Source organism: Artibeus jamaicensis, unplaced genomic scaffold (genome assembly GCF_021234435.1).
Source record: "Artibeus jamaicensis isolate MK-2021 breed Jamaican fruit bat unplaced genomic scaffold, CSHL_Jam_final scaffold_474, whole genome shotgun sequence".
Classification (NCBI taxonomy): Eukaryota; Metazoa; Chordata; class Mammalia; order Chiroptera; family Phyllostomidae; genus Artibeus; species Artibeus jamaicensis.
In genome coordinates, this window is record NW_026522046.1 from 26,672,440 (window position 1) to 26,697,152 (window position 24,713).

Here is a 24,713-nt window from a genome sequence, read left to right on the forward strand (position 1 = left end):
ACACACTGGAAAAACTTAACAGTATGTGCCGTATAGATTTTACATGTAGCCATGCTACTATGAACAAAACATTTTATATGTAAATTCAAATTCCATTTGATTATCTGATCAATGATGCTGGATGAATAACCATTGTATAACTATTTTAATAAATGATGTTTACTATTTCTTGAGACTACTCTTTTACAGCTCTTACTTGAATTCAAGGCCTGAGAGCCAAAGAGCTTTTTAGTTGCTATCACGTCAGATAAATATCTCTTCTACTTGGCTTTATTCTTTTCAATTTTAAAACACTGGGAAACGTTCCTAAAGTACATTTTCAAAAGGAAAACCTCCACCAAAAGCTCAAATTGGTGCTAATCTAGTTAAGAAATATAATTCTTGGCATCTGGAGAACAAGGGCCTCTTGTTTTGCTTCTCCAGAGAGTTATAACTATCCCCGTGAACACGTCTTTATTTCTACCCTGTACTTCACTGAACTTGTTTCCTGAGTACTGGGCACTGAGTTGTATGTAAGATGATACACATACCAACATGCTCACGTCTGCACTGCGGGGCAAGATCTATCATAGACTCTGGCATTAACGACTGCTGCTAAAGTGGTTTATTTGCACAAGTATACATAGGCCTTTCTTGGCCTGTGTACCATCAGCATTCCCAAGATCCCAAGAATCCTAGTGATAAAACAGTTGCATGGGCCTGAGATCTACTGCATTAGCAACTCCCTTCACTTCACTTGAGAGCAAAGGAGGTCAAATAGTACCTATCAGGTCCCGGAGCCCATGTCTGTCCAGCCTTATCTTGGCTGCCCAGCCCCTTACGCACATCCTGTGGCTGTCAGCAGTGCCCATGGCTTCTTGATACACAAGGAATTGTCTAGACACTGTTTAGAGATTGTGTGAGCCTTTGGGCACAGTTTCTTAGTGTTTGTATGAACTGCTTACTCTTTGCATAATGCTTCCCTTCTCCTATCATTTAAGAGATTTTTAGATGGCCTTTGTGGGAGGAAAACAGAAAAACTGAGTGTGTTAAAGTTTTTTTTTCCATAATGACATTATACATTTTTAGGGGATTTTATATGTTTTCCTTGGAACCATACTTTATAGACTTTAAAAACTGCCTGCTTTTTTTCCTTGAGAACATCTAGAACTGTGGAAAAAGAATATGATCAAACTGGCTAAGACAGCCTATTATTTCATTGTTGCTGGCAAGTGTTAGTTCATGTCCAAAGTGCAAAAACATGAGTTGCTGGGAATACTGAATTCCATTGATCTTTCACTATGCCTGTCTGTGTCCACAATTAGTTGGAAATACCTGAGTTGTACTTCCCAATGCCACTACCTGTGGTTTCTTAGCAGGTTATAGGTAAATGTGCTTGAAGACCTAGACCTCTAATGGAAGCTGTGTACCTCTCTAGCTGCAGTTATTCTTGGCTAAGGACTCAGAGTAGATAAAATAAACATGGGCCTGCAGTTCATTGGAAGCTCTGAGGAGCTCAGAGAAGAACTGTTTGTGTTCTATTCTCAAAATGAGGATTTTGACCTGCCATCACAGGAACAAAAGTGTGTCATCTAAAAGTGGAATTTGCAAAAGTCTATACATAATGGAGAAATTGTCTGTCCATAGGAATAACCCCAAAAACTGTATAGGTAGGATTGAGGGGGTTAGAAAACATCTAATGCTCTAAGTGAGGTAATATGAATAGAATGTTTAGGGAGCAGGGGTAGAATATGATTATAATAGAGAAAATGAACACATGAATTGGCCTTCCTAAAAACTACGTGTCTGAAGAGTGAATCAACCAAAAGATGATACTCACTCTGGAGTCATTATTTTGGCACGTTTATCCAGCTCTGCCCAGGGGGTAGAGACTGACTCTGATGAAGTTCCAGTCACTAGAAACGGCGATTTGGTTATAGTGCAGGAGTGTTATTTTGGGTAGGTTTCACATGGCACAGATGAAATACCTCACAGGATTCTCCTTTGCTCCAACTGGATCTTGTGAGATTCTGGTCGGTAATCTGGTTCCTGATATCCTAATAATGTGAAAGGGATACACAGGTGTGACCTGGGAAACACCCTGATGGTGGTGAGTAGATTGGCATGACTGATTATCCATCAGCCTTTTGGAAATCTGCTGGTGTAAGTTAGCTTCAGTGGACCCAAAGGATTCTGGGTGGCTGACCAAGCACATGCTCAGACTTCCAAAGCTGAAGTGAGGGGAGGGGAGCAGTCAGCTTCTTGGGGAGTCCTCACAGTTCATCATATCAATAATGGTCTAGTCCAATGAGGCCCCAGTTAAATTCACCAAGAGGGGAGATAAAGGCAAAGCCTAGTATTAGAGAAGTAAGGCTGCAGGCCATGGACTTTTTGGTAGTTTTATAGTGTTTGGAACTCTTAAGGAGTTAGAACAGAAACCAGTAAGTGAAACTGCTCTATATATAAGCATGATTTGTCACCAAGGAATAGGGTCAGAGCTTTCAATGTGGCTGACTTCATGGTGCGATGTCAGATTAGGTTGTCAAATATCTATTTTCTCTGCTCAGAAGTCAGATTGACTGTTGAGTCCTGAACATAAGTGAAACTGCAGGAATGGATTAATGGTGTATCAGAGTTTATCTGTTTTTGTTTCTAGGGACTGGGAGGAAATAAAAACTTGAGTACTAGAGACTTAACTGGCTCACTTAGAACAATTTAGGGGTTGAATTGGCGTAAGGCATGGCCTCATGCATGGAACTCAAATGATCTCAACCTAGACCCCGTTTTTCTAGACTTCTCTCTCATATAGATCAATAGTGCCTTGAATCTCAAGTAAATTCTCTCCTTCTGAGGTCATGAGATGGTGGCAGCTACTTGAGCCTCCATTCTCAATGCTTTGAATCCATCAGAAAACAGAATCTCTTTCACAGAGCCCTTTAATAGCTCTTTAATTATAATCGGATGACTTGCCCATCCTTGAACCCAACATTTGGACTGGGGAAATGTGATTCTCTGGTCAATGTCTGAGAATCACCCTTAGATTCACCATGTAACCACCCTTAAAGTCAGGAGCAGAAATGTCTCGGTGAGAAGTACCTGAGATGATGGCTATGGAAGTTGGAATCTGCTGAGGAGTGTGTAACAACTCACCTGCTCCATCAGCTGGCCCTGGAAACGAAGGGCACTCGGGCGTTGGACTCTTACTGGGCCACTGCTGTCACTGGATGATGCCAGTGAGAGGAAGAAGAGCCGATGGGATCCCCCACCCTCTCCTCCTTTCCTACCACATAACATTCCTAGTGACAACTGTAACAATAGATTTACATGTTTTCCATAAGTTATTTAGTTAAACAAATATTTGCTGAACACCAACCAAAAACCCAGAATTCTGAGAGGTATTAGAGGGGATAATTCAAAGTAGAAAGACATAAGCACTTTTTACATAAACAATTAGAGAAAAATGACCACTTTTTATTACATTAGAAATTTACTACATTAGAAAATGTAATAAAAACTCAGCTTCCTGAACATGCTGTGCACTGGGAAAGTTTTGCTTTATATTTAGTCAGGGGTGGAATTGATGGTCCCTGGCTGGTGTAGCTCAGTGGACTGAGCATGGGCCTGCAAACCAAAGGGTCACCAGTTTGATTCCCAGTCAGGGCACATACCTGGGTTGGGGGCCAGGTCCCCAGTAGGGGCTGCATGAGAGGCAACCACACATTGATGTTTCTTTCCCTGTCTTTCTAAAACTAAAAACTTAAAAAAAAAAAAAAGAAAAGTTGATGGTAGTGAAAATATACCATTCACTTTTAAGAAAACAATTTGTATTTTTCCAATATTGTTCCCAAATAAGGTACTTAAATGCTGATAGCATTATTTTATACATAAGATATTGATGTTCAGTCACAAAGTAAATCAAGAACAGAATTATTTTAGAATCTAAAATTCCTTTACTTATGTTCATTCATTTTTTTCTTCTGAATCTCATGAGCTGACACTTTAGGGTTTTGTTTTTGTTTTAAGATTTTATTTATTTATCTTTTTAAAAAGATTTTACTTATTTATTCTTAGAGAAAGGAGAAGGGAGGGAGGAAGAGAGGAAAAGAAACATGAATGTGTAGTTGCCTCTTGCACACCCCCATCTGGGGACCAGGCCCACAACCCAGACATGTGTCCTGACTGGGAATCGCACCGGCGACTCTTTGGTTCACAGGCCGGCACTCAATCCACTGAGCCACACCAGACAGGGCTCATTTATTTATCTTCAGAGGGGAAGGGAAGGAGAGAGGGAGAAAAATATCAATGTATGGTTGCCTCTCGTGAGTCCCCTGCTGGGAACTGGCCTGCAACCCAGGCCTGTGCCCTGACTGGGAATCGAACCTCGATCCTTTGTTTTGCAGGCTGACACTTTAGTTTTTAAGATAGCCAGAAAGCAATTTCTTCAACATTCCTCGGGTTGGTTTCTCAAGTATAAATCTGATGTTCCTTTTTTCACCAGTGCCTCCTGATCACCCTAACAGTCCAGTCGAAACTGCTCGGCATGCCTGCCAGACCTTTCATAACTACACCCCTGTTCACCTCTCCAGTCCCTTCTCTTACCTCCCTACCCCAGTCTCTCCACATGTATCACTCTCCATCCATAGTGAACGGTTCACAGTTCCCCAAATGCACAAACTCTCTCTCCCCTCTATGACTCCACATGTGCTTTTCCTTCTGTTCATTTTTTTCTTCCCATTACGTAGCCATATCCTATTCATCCACTAGGTACAACTAAGACATCCCCTTCTCCATGAAGTCTTTCTTGACACCCCCTGCCAGACTGGATTGGGTGCCCCTTCTTTGCTCCATTAGTACCACCTTCGCCTATTATGGCCCTCATTAGCCTATGCTATCGACTGTCTCTTTGCCTGATAAGAGGTAAGTCTCCCTGATAAGAACAGGAGTTCCCAGATACAATGAAAACAGGGTGAAGTCTTTGTTCTCAAGGCTGCACTTTGAGAGCTTAGCTCAAGAAATATTTTTTGGATGAATGAATACATGAATGACTAATGGGCCACTTACTATACGTTGTTTTCTTGCACTTCCTCAGAATTACAACCGGCCCCCAGTGATGGCATTAGCCATCCCCATTGCAGTGAAATTCCTCCACAGAGGCAACAAGGAACTCTGCAGGAATATGTCCAACTACCTGTCTCTGGCTGCAATCACCGCGGCAGATCTTCTGGCTGATCACACGGAGGTGATAGTCAAGAGCATACTCCAAGGTATGGTGTGAAGGCTGAGCTTGGGGAAATGTTTTAGGAGTCGTTTCAAAGTATTTCCAGTTCGTGGGAAGTGAGACCTAGAGTATTGAGGGGTACCTTAGAGTCTCCGCTTTCTGACTAGCTAACTTGTGAACATAGGTGAGGTTACTTGGGCTGGTTGAGTCCGTGTCTTTTCTCTGGGCAGATGACTTATGTGGACTCACTGGGTAAGTCGGCGAGCTTCCCTCTCACTCTGCATCTCCCAGTTTGGAGGACTGTTTTCCATGCTTCTCATACCTTGTTCGTGGACTGCCGATGGTGAGCCTGTCTGTCTGCACTGAGTGAAAAGTGCCCCTCTGCTCTTGGTGGCTGATGGAAAACCTCTTCCTCCTCTGGTTTTCAAAAGCAGGAAACTGTGTCAAGTCTTCATAAATGTGAACATGATTGGGGACTGATTTGTAATTGTGTGAAATACAGCCATAAAAACTTAAATCAGGAGTGAACCGTTACCCTCTGATAACTGTCTTACATTTGCATGAAAGAAAACAAATTAGTCCACTCCAAGTATTGCCTTTGTCTTGGGATTTTTTCCTTGGGTTTAAAATCAGAAACCACGTTTTTGGGGATTTGAGATGAGAAAAATATATAGCATTATTTAATATGCACTGAAGTTTTCGCAGTGCTCATCAATAAAACTGTGAGTCTCTGGACCTCTGTTTTACTAACACCCCTCCCCACATGCTCGAGTTGAGCAGCAGCCCCCTGTAAAGTGCTCCCAAACAAGGTGTTTCCTGGCACCCCCAAGGGTCCTACGTGTGCTCTCTTCCTGTGTCCAGATGGTCCACACACCGATGCTGCTGTTCTCTCTGGGCTTCCCAGCATGGCACAGTGTGGTGGCGTCTTCCTCCGCCACCCTGGGCCCAGCCAACTTTGTGGCTGTGACTGCCACCAAGGTCCCAGGAGCAGACCCTGCTCCACACTACCCACTTCTGTCCTTTTGTGCTGCTCCATTTGAAGATCAGGAGCCACCAGTCCTCAGTCCACTAATCCCATGTGGCAGGGTCAGGGAGACACCTGGATTTCTCCTTGGTGGTACATTTTGGTAGTGAGGTCCCAGAACAGGGTTGCTTGCTCCAGGTTCCACACTGTGTTACCAAGTTTGTGGTCAATAGACTGTTCTGTGTTTTCTAAAATTGCCTCTTCCCTGGGCTTCACTACTGACCCAAGAGTCAGACTACAGAGAAATTTGTCCTCCAGTTCTCAATATGCCTATGGCCTGCCAAGGACCAAGGTTCTGTTTATTGTACCAGACATTGCCAAGAAGAGTCCCTCACCCCCAACCCCCAGACAAGTGACCAGCCACCCCAATCTTCTGCCAGATGCCCAGATATGTCTGAACCCCAGCCACAACAGCAGAAGTTTATCACTCTCCCTGGGCTCCCCTGGAAAGATTTGTCATCAATATTACTAGTCAGTATCATTCTCCTGGCTACAGGATTGAATTGCTAATTTCACTTTATACATATTAAATTTGCTAAAAGTCTGGAAAAACAATTATTATTATTTTTTTACTACTTTGGCTACATATATGGAATAAATTTTGTAGGAATTACAAACACTTATACACACCACACATTTTAAATCCATGGTAGTTAGACTCACAAGTAACTGATATATGAAAAAAAAAATGAATTGTCTCTTTGTAGCTGCCAAGAACTTAGGTCATGTATTTGGGACTTTTTTTTTAAATGCACTTTCAATGACAAAGAAATCTTTTGAAATGCAAAATACACTTTCTTAATTCACTGCAAGCATTTGAAATAAACAAATGATTTGGTTTATTTAATCTGGCACAATGAAAATTACCATAAAATAAATGACAATTTGACCTAAAAGGTTAGAGCTATGTATTTCAGAGTTTAGATTTGTAAGGCAGATATGTCTGTAAAACTTCACAATCCATCACATGAGCACGTCAAACTTTGAGCTTCAAAGCAGCAGTGATCTATCTCTGAGCAGTTAGTTTTGCTCTGGAAATTTGTGTTATCGACATATCCTGCCAAACAGCCTTAGAAGACACCAGAAAGATTTCTTTTTTCTTTACCTATAGTTTTCTCCCCTCCTCAACTTACATTATCTGAATTCTCATTCTTCCCTTTTTCTACTTCTACAGAAAATGTCAAAGTTTACAGTCGCTTAGTTTGATCTGAGTGTTAACAAGGCTAGAATTATAGAAGTATCAAATCTTAGGTTGGGGGCATTAAACATGCTTTGGCTCAGTTACCCAAGCAATGCTTGAATCCCCAGTGTGTTTACTTTTACATTATATATGAACATATTTATTTTATTCATTTTATTTAGACTTTGTTTTGTATTCTCTGAACCCTTCCAGTAACAAGGAAATTGGGCAAGGTTCCTCCTTTTGGAGAAAGGATTAAAGGCATTAGCAGAGGGTTGTCTTGATTTGTGCCTGAGAGCTAAGGAGATAGGAACCCTGGCTATTTCTCTATCAAATGAGGCAATTCAATTGGTATTTTTAAATCAACCCACTAAATAAAAACAAAAACGAAAACTGTCCCATTTAGTTTTATAGACAAAATATATAAAACATAATTGCAAGCTTATCTAAACTTTTTCAAATAATTAAAGAGAAGCACATTCTCCAACTAATTCTACAGGGCTGGTTATAGCCACAATATCAATACCAGATGAGAACAATATAAGAAAAGAAAATACAGGCTGATCTCAATTATAAACATAGATACACAAATCACAAGTAAAAATTTTAACAAAATGGCTCTTGCAATGGTTAAAGAAAAAAAAGTACACATTTGTTGAGTGATTTTTCTGTACTAGATACTACTGTTTTAATTCATATAATTTTTCCAGTATCTTATGAGGGAGAAATTATTATCCTCATTTTATAAAATTCACAATGACTGAGTTGAATTTATCCCAGGAATGCAAGGATAGTTCAGTATTCAAACAGAATTTCCCGCAGTGAAGACTAAAGGGGGGGGGGGAGTCATGTGATCAGTAAAATCTCATAAAATTCAGTACCCATTAATAAAAAAACAAATTTATAAACTAGAAATTCTGGAGAATGTCAAACTGATTAAAAACATATATTTCACCACTATATATGAAGGTCTGCCCAGAAAGTATCCAGCCATGTGCTATGAAAAATAGAGACATCTATTGGAGAGCGTACAAGATACAAGAAACATTGTGCATAGAACAGTGACTCCTCAGCCCCCTTCCGAGTAGGCACCTTAGGACCTCACACAGTTCTCCCAGTTGCCATCAGCTGCCCTGTCATATTTTCCTGAATCTTATCAATGGTCTGAAATCTCTCACCTTTCAAAGGTGATTTTAGTTTTGCAAAAAACCAGAAGTCACAGGGCACCACATTTGGGCTGGAAGGGGGCTGAGTCACCTGGGTGATTTGATGTTTTGCCAAAAACTCTGCATGAGATGTGATGCATAAGTGGCTGCATTGTCGTAATGGAGCTGCCAATCACCAGTTGCCCATAGCTGCAGCCTTCTGAATCATCTGAATAATTCCATGGAGGGATGTTCAGGCTTAACACAAAATTTGATGCAGATTCGTTGCTCCTCTCATCATTTTGAACGTGATGGCCACACAGTACACATGCTCACTCAGCAATATCTACTGCCCCCATTGACTAGTACGGTGAAGTCTCATTGTTCACACATGCACATTCCAGTCCACTTTCCTTGGCTGCCAAGTTACACTGATGGCACACAACCCATTCCCATTATATTAACAATGGCTGGACATTTTCCAGACATTAAAAGCACTCCTTTAAAGTCCAAAATGAAACAGGCATGCCACAGTAACTTTTATCTCCTATGACAGTGGACCCTACAAGACACCTACTGCATTAGGCCACACTATCAAGACACAGAGTCAAAGCATCTCTACCTAATACATAGAAACAAACACAGAGAGTTGGCCAAAACGAGGAGGCAAAGGAACATGGCCCAAATGAAGGAACAGATCAAAACTCCACAAAAAGAGCTAACTGAAATGGAGATAAGCAATCCATCAGATGTAGAGTTCAAAACACTGGTTATAGGATGCTCAAGGAACTTGGTGAGGACCTCAGCAGCATAAAAAAGATCCAGTCAGAAACAAGGGATACACTAACTGAGAGAACAATTTACAGGGAAACAACAGTAGAATGGATGAAGTGGAAAATCAAATCAATGATTTGGAACATAAGGAAGCAAAAAACAACCAATCATAATAAGAAAAAAAGATAATCTCCCCAAAATGAGGATAGTATAAGCAGCAAGTTCAAGCAATCCAACAATCACTTCATAGGAATGCCAGAAGGGGAAGAGAGAGATCAAGAAACTGGAAATTTATTTGAAAAAATAATGAAAGAAAAATTCCTTAATTTGGTGAAGGAAATAGACATGCAAATCCAGGAAGCACAGAGTCCCAAACGAGATGGATGAAAAGGAGCCCACCCCAAGACACATTATAATTAACATGCCAAATGTTCAAGATAAAGAGACAGACAGGAGGGAGGCACTGTGGGAGAATGGGTGAGGGGTGAGGGGATTAAGAAGTCCAAGGTAGTTACAGAATAGCCATGCGAATGTAAAGTGCATATAGGAAACGGAGTAGCCAAAGAACTTACACCCATGACCCATGGATGTGAACAATGGTAGGAGGATTGCCTGAGGGAGTGGGGGGTGCTGGGTGGAGGGGGGGCAAAGGAAGAAAAATTAGGACAACTGTAATAGCATAAACAATTTTTTTTAAAGCATAGTGCTTGAGCAAGAACAGGCCAATAGCCCATAGAATAAAATGAAGAGGCAAGAAACACATCTATGCATATACGGAAATTGCAGAAGGCAGGGGAATCTTCATAATGAATGAGGATAGACTGTTTGAGAAATGGTTCTGGGGCAACTGTCCATATCACAACATGCATAGATTAATTTCATGTGGAATAGAGCAAACTTTAAATCTCTCCTTTGTGAAATGCAAAGTCTATTCATGATTTTTAAAAAATCAGACTAGCAATGGAAGGAAACATTTTTAATTTAATAAAAGATACCTACAAAAAATCTTATAACTAAAATCATTCCTTGATGGGAAAATATTAAATGTTTTCCAGAATTAAAAAATAAGACAAGGATGTCTCTTGGGTAATGAATTTGTTCTCTGCTTAAATAGTAATCTCATATTTTGTAACAACAGAACCTTTTCAGAGCGGGAGAGTTGCTTTTCAGTGGCTCTGAGTAATTCTCCAGACCCATTCTTTGCCATGTGAAGATGCTTTGTAGAACCTGTCCAGTATTAGCATTTAAAAGCACAACTAGTGTTTATCTTTCACCCAAGAAGGTGACAATGTTATTGGAAATCCCTAAAATCAGGGTCTCTCCAACTCTAAGTGATCATTTCAGGGCGTATAGAGAAGCCCTTACCAAATTTTGATCTGGAGCTCTGTGCTGCAGCACACACCCCCAGCGTCAACACCAAAGCCCCTTCCTTTGCATTTCTGCATCAGTGGTCACAATAAGGAAACAGTCTGTCTCTCTGTCAATACGCCTTTTACCGGGGCTGCTGGCACAAGTAACAAAATGACCACAAATGATCTGAAATTTAAGTAGAAAGTCTTAGAAAAGAAAATGTAATATCGTCTCAGCAAGAGTCCAAATTTTCTTCTGACTTGTTGGCAGTAGCCTAGAAAAGACTGCCTAGTTAATTATGATGAATTCACTTCATTTCTTTCTGGATATGAGAGAAAATTCAAACCACTGATTAGTGAGCTGTCTCCGAAGAAACGGAGATAGCCAATTGACCACACCCCCTAATTTATAATGGCAGTAATAATCTGTACCACATAGTGTAGATGTGAAGCTTAAGTAGATAAGGCAGATGTATTTCGCACAGGGCCAAACCACAGTTCATCACGGTTCCTATGATTCCTCTTAATATCATCATCACCATCCTTATCATCATTAATTATCATATGCCATGTGCCAGGCCCAGATGAAAACACCGAAGGCAGAACCATATCCATTTGCAGAGTTTAATAATCCCTATGAGATACTTAGCCATTGCCAACTCATGATACAATTATTCTTAAAGGAAAAGGTTTTAAGTTCACGATATTACAGGTGGTTGGGAAAGAATTTATTAATCAAATGTTCTAGAAAATGGCTGACTGAGCAATCTAATTAAGAATATTTAGGACTTCCGCCAAGATGGAGGCGTAGGTGGAAGCACTGTGCCTTCTCACACAAAAACAACAAAGTTTTAGCAACAAAAATGCAGCCAAACCACAGAAAATTGAACTACATGGAAGTCTGACAATAACAAACCCTTCAGCCAAACCGGTGAGAGGGGCAGAGCTAGCAGCAGAGCGGGGTTGGGCAGGAAAGATCCACCGGACCCACCGGGGTGCACAACTCAGGCAGCTGTGGGTGGATCCCAGGTGTGGAGTAGCGGGCAGACCCATTGAGGGCGCAAGGCAGTGGACTCACTGAGGGCTGACCACAGTCACACAGTCGAGTGCAGATAAACTGGTGAAGGAGCAAAGCGGTGAGACAGACCCTGCAGGCCCCAGTGGTGGAAAGTGGCAGAGGGGACCACCATTGTCCCTCGCTAACCCCACCCCCACACACAGTATCACAACCAGCGACCTGGGTGGCTTCTCTCTGACCCACCCCCACATACAACATCACAAACCAGCGACCTGGGCGGCCCCGCCCTGGTGAACACCTCCTCTTACGTAACAGGCACGAACAGATCAAAACATGGCTCAAGAACAACTCAGAGCCCCAGAGCCCATAAATCTAAGTGAGGAAGAAATAGCCAAACTTTCAGATGCACAGTTCAAAACACGTGATCAGGATGCTCACAGAATTGGTTGATTATAGTCACAAATTAGAGGAACATATGAAGGCTAAACTAATTGAAATGAAGGGAAATGCACAGGAAACCAATAGTAATAGAAAGGAAACTGGGACTCAAATCAAAGGAGTGGACCAGAAAGAGGAAAAAAAATGACCAAACAGAAAAGAATGAAGAAACAAGAATTCGAAAAAATGAGGAGAGGCTTAGAAACCTCCAGGACATCTTTAAACATTCCAACATCCAAATTATAGGGGTACCAGAAGGGGAAAAGGAACAGCTACCAGTGGAAAACTTATTTGAACAAATAATAAAGGAGAATTTCCCCAATCTGGCAAAGCAAATAGACTTCCAGGAAATCCAGGAAGCTCAGAGAGTCCCAAACAAGTTGGATCCAAGAAGGAACACACCAAGGCACATCATCATTATATTAGCCAAAATTAAAATGAAGGAGAGAATCCTAGAAGCAGCAAGAGATAAGGGGACAGTCACCTACAAAGGAGTTCCCATCAAACTGTCAGCTGATTTCTCAAAAGAGACCTTACAGGCAAGAAGGGGCTGGAAAAAAGTATTCCAAGTCATGAAATCCAAAGACCTACATCCAACATTGCTCTAGCCAGCAAAGCTTTCATTTAGAATGGAAGGACAGATAAAGTGCTTCTCAGATAAGATCAAATTCAAGGAGTTCATCATCACCAAGCCCTTATTATATGAAATATTAAGGGGACTTACCTAAGAAAAAGAAAAAAAAAAGATGAACAGTGAAAGGACAGCAAACTCACAGTTATTAAGAACCACACCTAAAACAGAAGCAAACTAAGAGGACAGCTAGATCAGGAGCAGAACCATAGAAATAAAGATCACATGGAGGGTTAGCAACAGGGGAGTGGGAGGAGGAGAAGGGGGGAGAAGGTACAGAAAATAAGTAGCATAGATGGTAGGTAGAAAATAGATGGGGGGAGGGCAAGAATAGTAGGGGAAATATAGAATCTAAAGAACTTGAGACACGTGGTCATAAACTAAAGGGGGGGAATGGTGGGGGAGGGGGTGTGCAGGGTGGAGGGGAATAAAGGGGGAAAATAGAACAACTGTAATGGCATAATCAATAAAATATATTAAAAAAAAAAAGAATATTTAACCTGCCCTGGCTCAGTAGATTGAGCACGGGGTGCATGGGCCTCTAAACCGAAGGGTTGCCAGTTTGATTCTTAGTCAGGGCACAAGCCTGGGTTGCTGGCCAGGTCCCCAGTTGGGGGCACATGAGAAGCAGTCACATATTGGTGTTTCCCTCTCTTTCTCCTTCCCTTCCTCTCTCTCTAAAAGATAAATAAATAAAATCTTTAAAAAAGAATATTTAACCTGAATATTTATGTATATAGAGACATATTAAATATAATGTTGTAAAAAGCCAGCACAAACGTGGATTAAGAAATAGAGACATATTTTGGAACAGAAAAGGATCTGAGTTGTTAACCAAATCTTGGATCAGGCACTAGCCAGAATTTGCACCTTTTCAACTCTACCAGCAGATGGTGCTGTGAAGTAGATTAAAACCAGCCCAGAGCCCCTCATCAGGGGCTGAACTCTGAGGCTGACTTACCCACCATGTAAGGGAATCTTTATGCTTATTTGTTTGTTTGCTTATTTTTCTATTTAACCCACTAAAAATAACTTGGAAAAACATTTTTAAGATAACTTTTATTTTAAATATTATTTTATGGCTTAGAAATCACTTTTAGATACATTTTCTGTTTTCTGTCATTTTCATAATAATACCCTTCAGCAAGGTAGGCAAGTCCTACTATCCCTAATTTGGTGGCTAATTTAAGACTCAAAGATTAGTTAGTCTCAACTTCTTATAGTTAATAGGTAATGGCAGTAAGATTTGAATGCTAAATTTCTGACCCCAAGCCCCGAAAATTTTCTTCTACATCCCAAATTTATAAAGCTGAATGCAATGTCAGCAATCTGAGTTTTGAAGTTCAATAAATTTAAGAATATTTAAATGAACATATACATTACTTTAAGATTTTTAACTTCACGAGGGCTATTTATTAAGTGACTAAAAGATAGTTTAGGAAATATTTCACTTTAGTAAGCTTCTCTCAAAAGCTTTATAAAATAAAACCTCACAAGATGAAATTAAATTCAGTTATAATTTCTTATTTGTCTACAAAACTAATTCTTTGTTAAAGTGAAGTTAATTAAATAATTGTAAATAACCAAGCTCTAATACCCAGTGATCAAATGTTCTAAATATATTTTAAAGGAATTACTACTTAATTAAAAACAATTTATTTGTAATAGGCAAGAAAAATATATCGACTATTTTGCTCATATATTATCACTGCAAAAAAAAGTCGTTCTACTGACAGAGCTATGACTCTGCTAGAGTGACAAACTGTCACAATTTACCTGGAACTAAAAGGTTTCCTGGGACATGGGACACTCAGTGCTAAACATGGGACCACCTTAGGCAAACCAGGACAGTTGATCACCCTAACACATATGTATAATATTTTATTCTTTATAAATATATAATGTATTATACTTTTTCTTCCTGATAACTTGAATCATCTCACACAATTATTTTACTATGCCATAATATGATGATGCCCACAATAACTATTTTGGTGAAGAAATGTACAAAACTAAACCAACATACTAATGCTTTTTAAGATATTTTATCTGTTTTACTCTCTGTTTGCTGTCACTATGCATTCTAAAACCCTTCAAATTCTATTAGTAAAAAAACAAAGTCAGATAACCAACCAACTCCCTGAGAATTTATAAACTGCATTTCCTAAGTATAGTCTATAGGTATTTTTAAATTAAAAAAATTATCATTGACAGCCCTGGCTGCTGTAGCTCAGTGGATTGAGCGCAGGCCTGCGAACCAGAGGATCGCGGTTCAATTCCCAGTCAGGGCACATGCCTGGGTTGCAGGCCAGTTCCCTGCAGGTCAGTTCCCAGCAGGGGACACACTAGAGGCAACCATACATTGATATTTCTCTCCCTCTCTCCTTCCCCTCTAAAGATAAATAAATAAAATCTTTAAAAAATTATCATTGACATACAATATTATTCATTTCTGACGCACAACATAGTAATTAGACATTTATATACCTTATGAAGTGATTACCATATTAAGTCTAGTACCCATCTGGCACCATATATAGTTATTAAAATATTATCGACTATATTCCTTATGCTATACATTATATCCCTGTGACTAATTTTATAACTGGCAGTTTATCATACTTCTTAATCCCACGGACACTTTTCATCCATCACCCCACCCTGCCCCACCCCAGGCAGCCATCAGTTTGTTCTCTGTATCTGAGTCTGTTTCTGTTTTGTTTTGTTACTTTGATTTTTTTTAAGATTCCACACGCAAATGAAGTCGTATGATATTTGGGTTTCTCTGTCTGACTTATTTTACTTAGCATAATATCCTCTAGGTCCATCCATGTTGGTGCAAATGACCAGATTTTAGCCTTTTTTTATGGCTAAGTCATATTCCATTGTAAATATATGTTGCATCTCTTGACCCATTATTTCTCAACTGGGCACCTAGGTTGTTTCCAGATCTTGCTATTATACATAAAGCTGTAATGAACGTAGGAGATCTGCAAGCATTTGGAAGGAATAGAGTGCATTTTTTTTAAATTTAAAAAGAATTGCTGTACTGGATAAGGACTAGAGTAGATGGTTAATCAGTACTGGATTAAAGAAGATAGAAGGGTATTTTTCTCTCATGTGAAAGAAGACGCCGGGGCAGGCAGCTCAGAGCTGACAAAGAAACTTTACACCATCAGAGAACCAAGCTTTCTCTACGTTGTTACACTGAATTTCACAGTCTGAGATGGTTGCTGAGATTCCAGCCACTGTTACCATTTTCCAATCAGTGAGAAGGTGGAAGGGAAGGAGAATCATATTCAATATTTCATGTCAGCCAGATGTTAGTCATGTGGCCACATCTAGCTGCAACTAATGCTGTAAAATACAGACTTTGAGTGGCCACGTGTGTCATTGAAACCAGAATTCTGTTACTTAGGGGGGGGGGGGGAATCAGCACCAGGAAGCAAGTAGATGTTCCTAGAACACCTATCTAGACTTTACTACTACAGTAAATGACATTCCTACATTTGTAACCCAAGAATTACTTTAGTCTCTTCTATTTTTTTCTCTGCCCTCAACTGTGATTCCTGTAAAAAATGAAAAGAGCCCTGGCTGGCATAGCTCAGTAGATTAAGCGCGGGCCTGCAAACCAAAGGATCATGGTTCAATTCCCAGTCAGGGCACATGCCTGGGTTGCAGGCCAGTTCCCAGTAGGGGGCATGTGAGAGGCAAACACACACTGATATTTCTTCTCTCCTTCTCTTCCCCTCTCACTAAACATGAGTAAATAAAATCTTAAAAAAATGAAAAGAGCACTTACATTTAACTTGTCAGCATATGAGTTTGTATACATCTTGTCCTGCATCATCTTGGGTCTCTAGAACAGACATAATTCATTCTGAAATGTGGAAAGGAACTGAAACCATGGCAAACTCTCTGCTTAAAGCTGGGCCCAATATTTCTTCTTCCAGCCTACATTCAACTCACATAGGCGATAGCTAAACAGGGATTTGCATATGACCGCTGTGCCTGCAACCTTGAATTACGTAATCTCCAAGGGTCTGAGTCTGGTCGAGGACCTCAAACCCGCAGTTTTCTCTGATAGCCATCAGCCTGGTTTTGTGAGTTTCACAAGTAGGATGAAGCTACAACTGACAACTGTGAGCATCCTCAAAGATTCCTAGATTCCTGGAATTTTATCACTAAGAGGTACCAAGAGTTCAACTCCCTCTTTTTAAGGAGAAGACCCAGAGGAGTTAAGTAACATGTCTAAGGACACCAAGCTACTTAGTTATAAAAGTTTCTTTGATCATCACTCCTGGCCCAATTCTCCAAACACTGTGGACAGGATAGGACTTGCAGTTGTTCAGGCCCTGTCTTCCAGTGGACACCTCACCACTGTGGTTCCTTCCCACTGACATTCAGAAGCAGCTTTGTGATGTTCTCTCACCTCACATAACCTCTGCAGGAGCACAACAATGTGGCAGAGTTACCGCCCCAGCCAGAGGGCGAAGGGGCTTGACGGTCCTCTCCTTCACGGGCAGTGAGAGAGTGGGACCTGCTCTACGGGCAGGAGTCCTTGTTTCCTCTCCAGACTTTCAGACCTCCCAAGTGCCAGTCCTAAGCCGTCTCTTTCAGGAGTCCTGTGTACCTGGGAACCCTGATAGTTTTTTTTTCCCATTTACACTGGATAGAAGGTCGTATATGTTCATAGAATCATCAAATTGGAAGGGACCGAGAGATCACTATTTTCTCAACTTCTTGATTTTTCAGTTGCAAAAACTAAACCCAGTGAGATGAATTGATATAGTTAAGATCATATTTCTTCATTACAATATACAGAAAGCCAAAGCTTAAAACAACTTCATAGTTTGTTTCTAATAATATTAATGCTTACTACGTATATAATAGACTAGTATCTGAAAACTAATTGCCCATATTAGATGAAAAATGTGGAGTTGCTCTAAAACCTTTTAAATATATAATTACATGATATGAGCTAGGTTTATAAAATATTTTATTTACAGTAGAGCTTTACAAAAATAGTTTTAATAAAATTAATACAAAACCATTTTACAATATAACTTATATAACTATCTTCTCAAAAAAGTGACATTTGATTATAACACATAAACTACATTTGTATGTTAAGTCACATTGTAGTATAAATATGCTTCATCATCATTTTTAATAATAAGGTACATGCCAATAACAGTGAACAATGGACAACAAATGTTATTTTATTATTCTTCCAATGTAAAAGTCATCTCTGGCCAAAACAAAATTAACCAAAGAAAAGTAAAACAATTGTCCTTCTGTTCAACAGCACAGTCCTTTTTAATTATTTGGGAGTTTATCTGACAAAGACACCACATTAATTTGAAAGCACTGTGGCATAAAGTCTAGTAACAATATCCCCAAAAGCCTTCTCTGATGTCTTTGCTGAACTGTTTATTCAGTATTTTGCCAAGATAAATAAAGATTGACCTCAACTCTCTCCTTCATTAGTCTCAAGTGTTCTTAATATGCAATGAGGTTTTTAGACCTTCCCAACTGCCATAAGTTTAAAATGTGAGTTTCTTTCTTTGGCTTCAAGTAGAATTTCACAACGCTTAGGAAACATAATGAGCTCCTCCATGTGGCTGAATCTCGGTGACTCCCCACCCCACGACATTTCCTCGGATGTGACAGGACTCGGCTCCTCCAGTCTCTCTTATCTCTTCGCTGCTGAGAACACGATCCCAGATATTGAAGCCCGTGAGTCTTCCAGAAAAGGCTAGCGTTTCATCAAAGCCACCGCCCACACAGCAGCCGTTCTTCTCTTGGCCGATCTGCAGTATGCCTCCCTCAGGAATTACGTGACCTGTGGCCGTCCCAGCAGTGGTAGCCACCAGTTCACCATTCACCCACAAGGACATGAGCCCTTTCTCTGACTTCCAGGTGCTGCACAGATGGGTCCACCTTCCCAGAGAAATCACAGTATCGGCAACCAGTCTGTTCTCCTCTCCACCCACCACGAACACTAGGGACTGATTGCTGAGGTACAGCTGCATCTCATATGGGTTCCTCTTCGTGCCATAGGAAAACAGGATGGTTTTGTTTAATACATCCGTGGCTTTGACCCAAATGCAGGCACTAAAGGATTCAAGCTTCATTGGTGTCACCGGATGCACGCTTCCAAAAATCTTTTTGGAACGCATTGGGAATAAAATCGCTGTTTCACAACCTAGAGTAGCAAAACAAGAAGAAGAATATGAAAGAAAATAAATATGAAGTCATTCAGAAATAATTCTGGCATTTAGGTATTTTAGCATAGGCATTTTAATGAGTACAGTTGAACATTATATGTGTATCACATTATGACTCGAGGGGCCTCAAGTGTACTCTCTGTGGAGCAGAGAAAACAGAATGAGGAAAGCCAGCTGTCTCATTCAATGAAGCACCTAAACTGAAGAGAAGGGGTGCAGAGAAGCCAAATTGCCCAAACCACAAAATAATAAAAATCATGTTTTAATAACTATTTCCCCTCCCAATTAACTTTTTTCTTTGTTACAGCTCTTTAAAAAATGTGCCTTAACTTCAAACAATGACACCATAATTTCCGAGAACTCAGAGCCAAACTGGTTTCCTTCTCCTTGATTTCACCAAGCTTTTAGAACAAAAACTGACTGGATCTAGTTCACATCATTTAACTATTGTTAACATTTATTTTTAAGCAAAAGCTGTAGTAATAGTCATGTTGTTACTGAATACATTTTAATATGCCACGTGTTCTCAGATATTTATAAACTTTGCAAAGTTTGTAGAAAACTATCTTTGAAAGGCAACAATGTCTAATAGGAATGACTAATTTGTATTAGGTGCTCACTATGTGCCAGATACTGTTCTTAACACTTTATGTCACTTTAATTCTCCTATCAACTCTGAGATAGTCTTAATATTCCCATTTGACAGATGAGAAAACTGAGTCAGAGAGCGCTAAGTAGCCGAGCTATGTTTACACAGACGATAAGCAGTAAAACTGGGGTTTGGACTTGGGCACTCTGGCTGAAGAGGCACCCCCTTAACCTGCACAGTGCATTGTGTTTTAATAGTAGAAGAGCCCCTGGATTTGGCTGGAACAGCTGGAATTCAGTTTGGTTTTCTACTAGTAAGCCATGCAGGTTTTGATGAGCCCACTAATGTCTCCAAGCTTTACAGTTTTCTGTAAAAGGTTCTTCCTTCCATTCTCCTTCCAATATTCTGCAAGTCAGTGAGCAACAACTATGTAGCACTCAGGAAGAGCTGTGTAAAGCAAGGATATGCTTAAAAATTCTTACTTTGTTCTCATGCTTATAAATACTATTTAAGTGCTAATAGAAAACTTTAAGGACGAATGAGTTATTCCAAGAGGATTGTCAGCAAACGCATTTCTGCTCAAGAGCACATAGAAGGAGACTTTCAGACTCAGGGGTTGGGAGCTCGGTGAACCCTCCCCCACCCCCACTGTACCCCTCTGGAGATCACATGTCTGGTCAGGGGGCAGAAATGCTGAAATGAAGACCTTCTGGGTGTCTCTGGGAAACTATGTGCGAAAACCTTTAACAGACAAGCTCTGCTTTCTGCTAACCTCATATACATATAAATGAACAGATAAAGAAATGTTTTTAATATAGATTAGGACCAGGCATTCCCTCTGTAACAACCTAAGGACGATTTGCCATAAAATAGCTTTGAAAAGTAAACTTCCAGAGGATTTAAAGACTAACTGGTGAGTAGACAGAACCTACAAGAATCAAACATCCATGCAAAGTCTGGTAAGCTAAGTTAAATGCCTGCCAGTGGCTAATAAGGGCTAGGCTCTGTCCTAAAAAAAATTAAACAGATGTAAATAGCCAAAAAAGTATTAAGATTCATAAAATTCTGTAAAAGTAACTACAATACTAAAGCGCAAATCTGGCCCTTTGGTGTTAACTTTGGCACTGAGTAATTTGAACTTTTGAAGATTTTTTAAAACTTAACTTTTAATGAGACATTGATTTTTTCTTCAAATGAAATTGGTAGGTGCATTTTTGCTTTCCTAGTTGTGTTAAATAAATCAAACGGAGGTAATGGAACAAAAGATCACATTCTGTTTGGGCATTTGAGACATTCCCTGTAATGTTTCAGAAAAATAGTATTCAAGAGGGTGCCTACTGCAACCTAATTAGCCGGTTTCCTGTTTAAATAAGCACAGGCAGTAAGGGTTGCATTCCAAAGCATTCCTTCCTTGCCTCTCAAAGACCCAGCATCCCCTGCAGGCTGCCCTGGCTGTGTGAGTTCATGGAGTGGAGCTGCATGTTGGCAGGCTTTTTCTGGTTTCTTTTGGGGGCCTGTGATTGAGGCTCTTGATATCTCTTTAAAATGTCAGAAACTCTCTTGTGAAATGGCTTTTAACTAATAGGTTTTTCTGATTATGTTATCAAAGACCAAACAAAATTAAAACCAGGTTCTTCAGAGGCCAACGACAGAATGATTAGGAATCCCTTCGGAGCCAAGCTGGCAGGAAACCAGGAGAAGGGAAATCAAAGCATGTGGGTGAATGTATTATTGGATTTAATAAAAAATTAACATTTTAGAATTCAGAAGTACCTCCCTCTTCTGATCTAATATGCAGAGGTGAAGATGAAAATTGTGTAATTCTTCACTTTTTCAGGTTTATTATATGTACAACTACTTTACATGGTTTGCAAAAGTCAAGAAATTTCATTCATTAAAACAGTTACAGAATTACCATTTGTCCGTATCACTTAAATTGAGAATCTATTGTATATTTGATATTATGCTTTTCTGCCATCTGAAGCCCTACTGAATATTTAAGAAAATATGTTCTGTTACTGATAGATAATCCTCAAATACTCAGTAAAGATTAATATTCTGGTATAGTTTCTGTAATTTAAATGAAATGTGCTCTCACAGATGCTTCTGATTTTCCTCATACTCCATCCAATAAGAGTTATTCTATTGGAAATATAGTAAAAGATAGCATTGTTTGTCCTTTTTTTTTTTTTTTCGGTTTCTGAGATTCTTAGGAAAAGCCCAGTTATATTGTCTTATCCAGAACACTGGTTTCCTAACATATAACCCACAAATGATTGTTACATCACCATTTCCTAGAAATTTTGAATTATAAAGGAGCATTACTTGGCTCCAAATCTTCTCCTTATTTCTTTCAGTGTATCTAAAATGTATTATTTTGGGCCCACATGCGTCTGAAGATGCATAGAGTTTCACAGGGGACTTTGACAAATTGCATCTGGTTTGAACCACTTCTCTCCTGTTTGACCCTGATCCCCCATCCCCACCCCAAATCCCTGGGGTGGGACCGAGATACCAATTGGCTCCTACACTGCCTGTTCCACTTTGGATTACTCAGCGGCCAGTGTATTCCAAAGTGTACACCCTGGGACCTCCACTAGCCAGCTAATTCCACGGACCCCGGCTGGGGGCCTCTCAGGAATTCCATAACCCTTCACGAGGTCAGATTCAGCCCCAGGTCTGGCGGGGCTGAACTCAGGTCCCGCTCAGAACTGGCGGGAAAGAGAGGCTGGGCCAGGGATTGGAAAACACCCCTAAAAATTAGGCTGGGCCCTGAAATAGCGCGGGGAACTAGAGCTCTCCTAAAGAGAGAGACAGGCTAAAATTAGAAGAAGTGGAAATCCCTAACGGAGGGAAGCGAGGCCACGGTTATAACTGGCCAATAGAGCCCCTGCTACTCCTGGGGCGGATCGAGTGTCAGTGAGGGGCCCTTGCCTATTTCCAGACTATGATGGTCTGGTGCATAGCTATGTTCGGGGTTCTTCGGGACCGGAGACTACTGTTTAAAGTCAATTTTCCCGCCTTGTATAGTGTGTCTGTGCTCTGCGGCCGTGAGTGGAGAAATAGAAGGGTGCGTGTGTGTTTCCCCCATTCTAGCTGGAGGACTGCCTGACTTGGCTTCCCCCAATGCACGAAGAACAAAGCTGCAGGGGCGACCCTGCTTGGCCCGCTTCCTTACCTGCGGGCAGCCATCGCCCAGCCGCCCAGCCTTGCACGGCGCGGAGGTCCGCTCGGGTCTGCCGCAGCTCCTCCAGCACCGCGTCCAGGGCGCGCCCCGCCTCCCCCGGGCGCCGCGCCTCGGCGCCCTCCAGGCGCGCCAGCCTTCGCCCTGCGTCGCGGCTCGCCTGCAGCAGCTCGTCCAGCGCCGGGGCCAGCCTGGCCTCCGCCGGGGCTGCGGGCGCGCACGGCCTCGCCAGACTGCCGGCCAGCCGGCCCAGCTCTGCCCGCAGCCTCCGCAGCTCGCTGCGGAGGACGTCGTCGGTGGCCTGCAGCAGCATGCCCTCCCTCATCTGCGAGTTCTCCAGCATGATGAAGAGCTTGTCCCACTCAGAGTGCTCCCGACGGCAGTCACACAGCGTGGCTAGAGCGCGGAACACACACACTTATTACTAACCCGCCCAGGCCTTCCTTGGCTGTGTGTTGTAAAAAGCTGACTGACCTCCCTAGGTGGTCCCAAGTTACGGCCCATCCCAGCACCCCGTTTCCCTTTAAGGACACCGGGAAGAAACAGGGTGAAGAAATCTGAGAATGACAGAAACCATTCATGCAGGTGTATGTTAAGCTGAACTCTATGAAATTGCCGCTCATGTGGCTCAAAACAGGCAAACGTCGGCGATTTCATACGGTTCAACCCATTATACATCTGTGACAACTTTTCGAAACTTTTCTTAAAATGCTTCTCTCTTTTGCAAAACAGACTATACCTTTTAGCCCATTTCATTGGCTACAAAATGTGTGATTTTTAGACCCAAAGAGATGGATACATAGTTAGGGTTAGCAGAGAGATAGTTGAAATGAACTTACGCTCCTCAGTGGGATGGAGTCCATTGTCTATTTCGTTGTCCAAATTCACATACATGAGCTCATAGTCATGCGAGTTCTCGGCACACGCTGCAGAGCAGAGAGCACAGAACAGAATCGCATAGAGACGCATCGCTGGAGAGAGACAAAGTTCTTCCGCGAGTTCGCACAGCTGGCGGGAGGGGACCCTGCGAGAGCCTCTGGAGTGAGCAGAGTTGGAGCACAGGAGAATGAGAGTGAGAGGCAGGAGCCGAGAGCCCTTAATAAACGCTGGGGAAGCCTGAATGGGGATGAATGAGTAATGCCGGTGGCACCGCATAGCGGGAGTTCCCCTGAATCTGAGGGGGAGGGGGCCTGGTGGGAGGGCGAGGGAGACTTGGAGGTTGCTCAATGGTAAACTACAAAGGTTTGCACTGCAGTCAGATTAATTGGAGGAGGGTCAGAGGGGAAAGGGGTGGTGGATGGGGGGAGGGGGGTGGACCGGGCTAAGACTCTGCCCCTGAGGATTGTCTTGTAACTTGAATTGGTAGCACTGAGGCATGAAGGGGAGGGGAGCTAGGTTAGGGGGAGAAATAATTCAGCAGGCACAGAGATGTGAAAACAAGATCATCGTTTCAGCATTTTGTGTGAGGTTTTATTATTTCACAACCTTTTATGAGTAGAAAACTTTTTTCACTTTTCCTTTGTGAGCAGTTTTGCAGGTCTAAACTGTGAAAACTTGCTCGTTGATTCCGAGATAAACCAGCTTGGAATTTCTATGGCTCTGGAAGCCAAGTCTGTTTCTACTTATTCCATCTTCAATCCTTACGGAGTTGCAACTGTACTGTATAAACACACTTTTGTTTTTATTGATTTAGAGAGGAGGAGAGGGAGGGAGGGAAGGATGGAAGGAGGAAGAGAGAGAGAGAGAACCACTGACTTGTTGTTCCACTCACTTATTGGTTGATTCTTGTATGTGCCCTGACCCTGAACTAACTCACAACCTTGGTGAATCCAGACAGTGCTCCAGCCTCCTGAGCTCCCCAGACAAACATGCTTGTGAAAGGACAACACAGCAAAACTGTTAAATCTAAAATGAGAAAGAGCTGGTGGAGTGGAATAAACTGATTTTACGCATG

The 24,713-nt window shown here is 41.3% G+C and overlaps 2 protein-coding genes across 5 annotated transcripts in view; one reads left to right on the forward strand and one right to left on the reverse strand.

Moving 5' to 3' along the window:
- VEPH1 (ventricular zone expressed PH domain containing 1) overlaps positions 1–24,713 on the forward strand; it is a 198,927-nt gene that overhangs the window by 26,892 nt on the left and 147,322 nt on the right. For all 4 annotated transcript variants that reach the window (XM_053658046.1, XM_053658045.1, XM_053658047.1 and 1 more), the window contains one exon: positions 5,069–5,243. In XM_053658046.1, coding sequence (XP_053514021.1) covers positions 5,069–5,243 — 175 coding nt within the window. The remainder of the gene's footprint in view (positions 1–5,068; positions 5,244–24,713) is intronic.
- Positions 17,842–23,837, reverse strand: PTX3 (pentraxin 3). Its single transcript, XM_037126377.2, has 3 exons — positions 23,599–23,837; positions 22,754–23,155; positions 17,842–18,964 (listed from the first exon to the last, which is right to left on the reverse strand). The coding sequence occupies exons 1-3, from the start codon at positions 23,726–23,728 to the stop codon at positions 18,351–18,353; spliced, it is 1,146 nt and encodes a 381-aa protein (XP_036982272.2). The 5' UTR covers positions 23,729–23,837; the 3' UTR covers positions 17,842–18,350.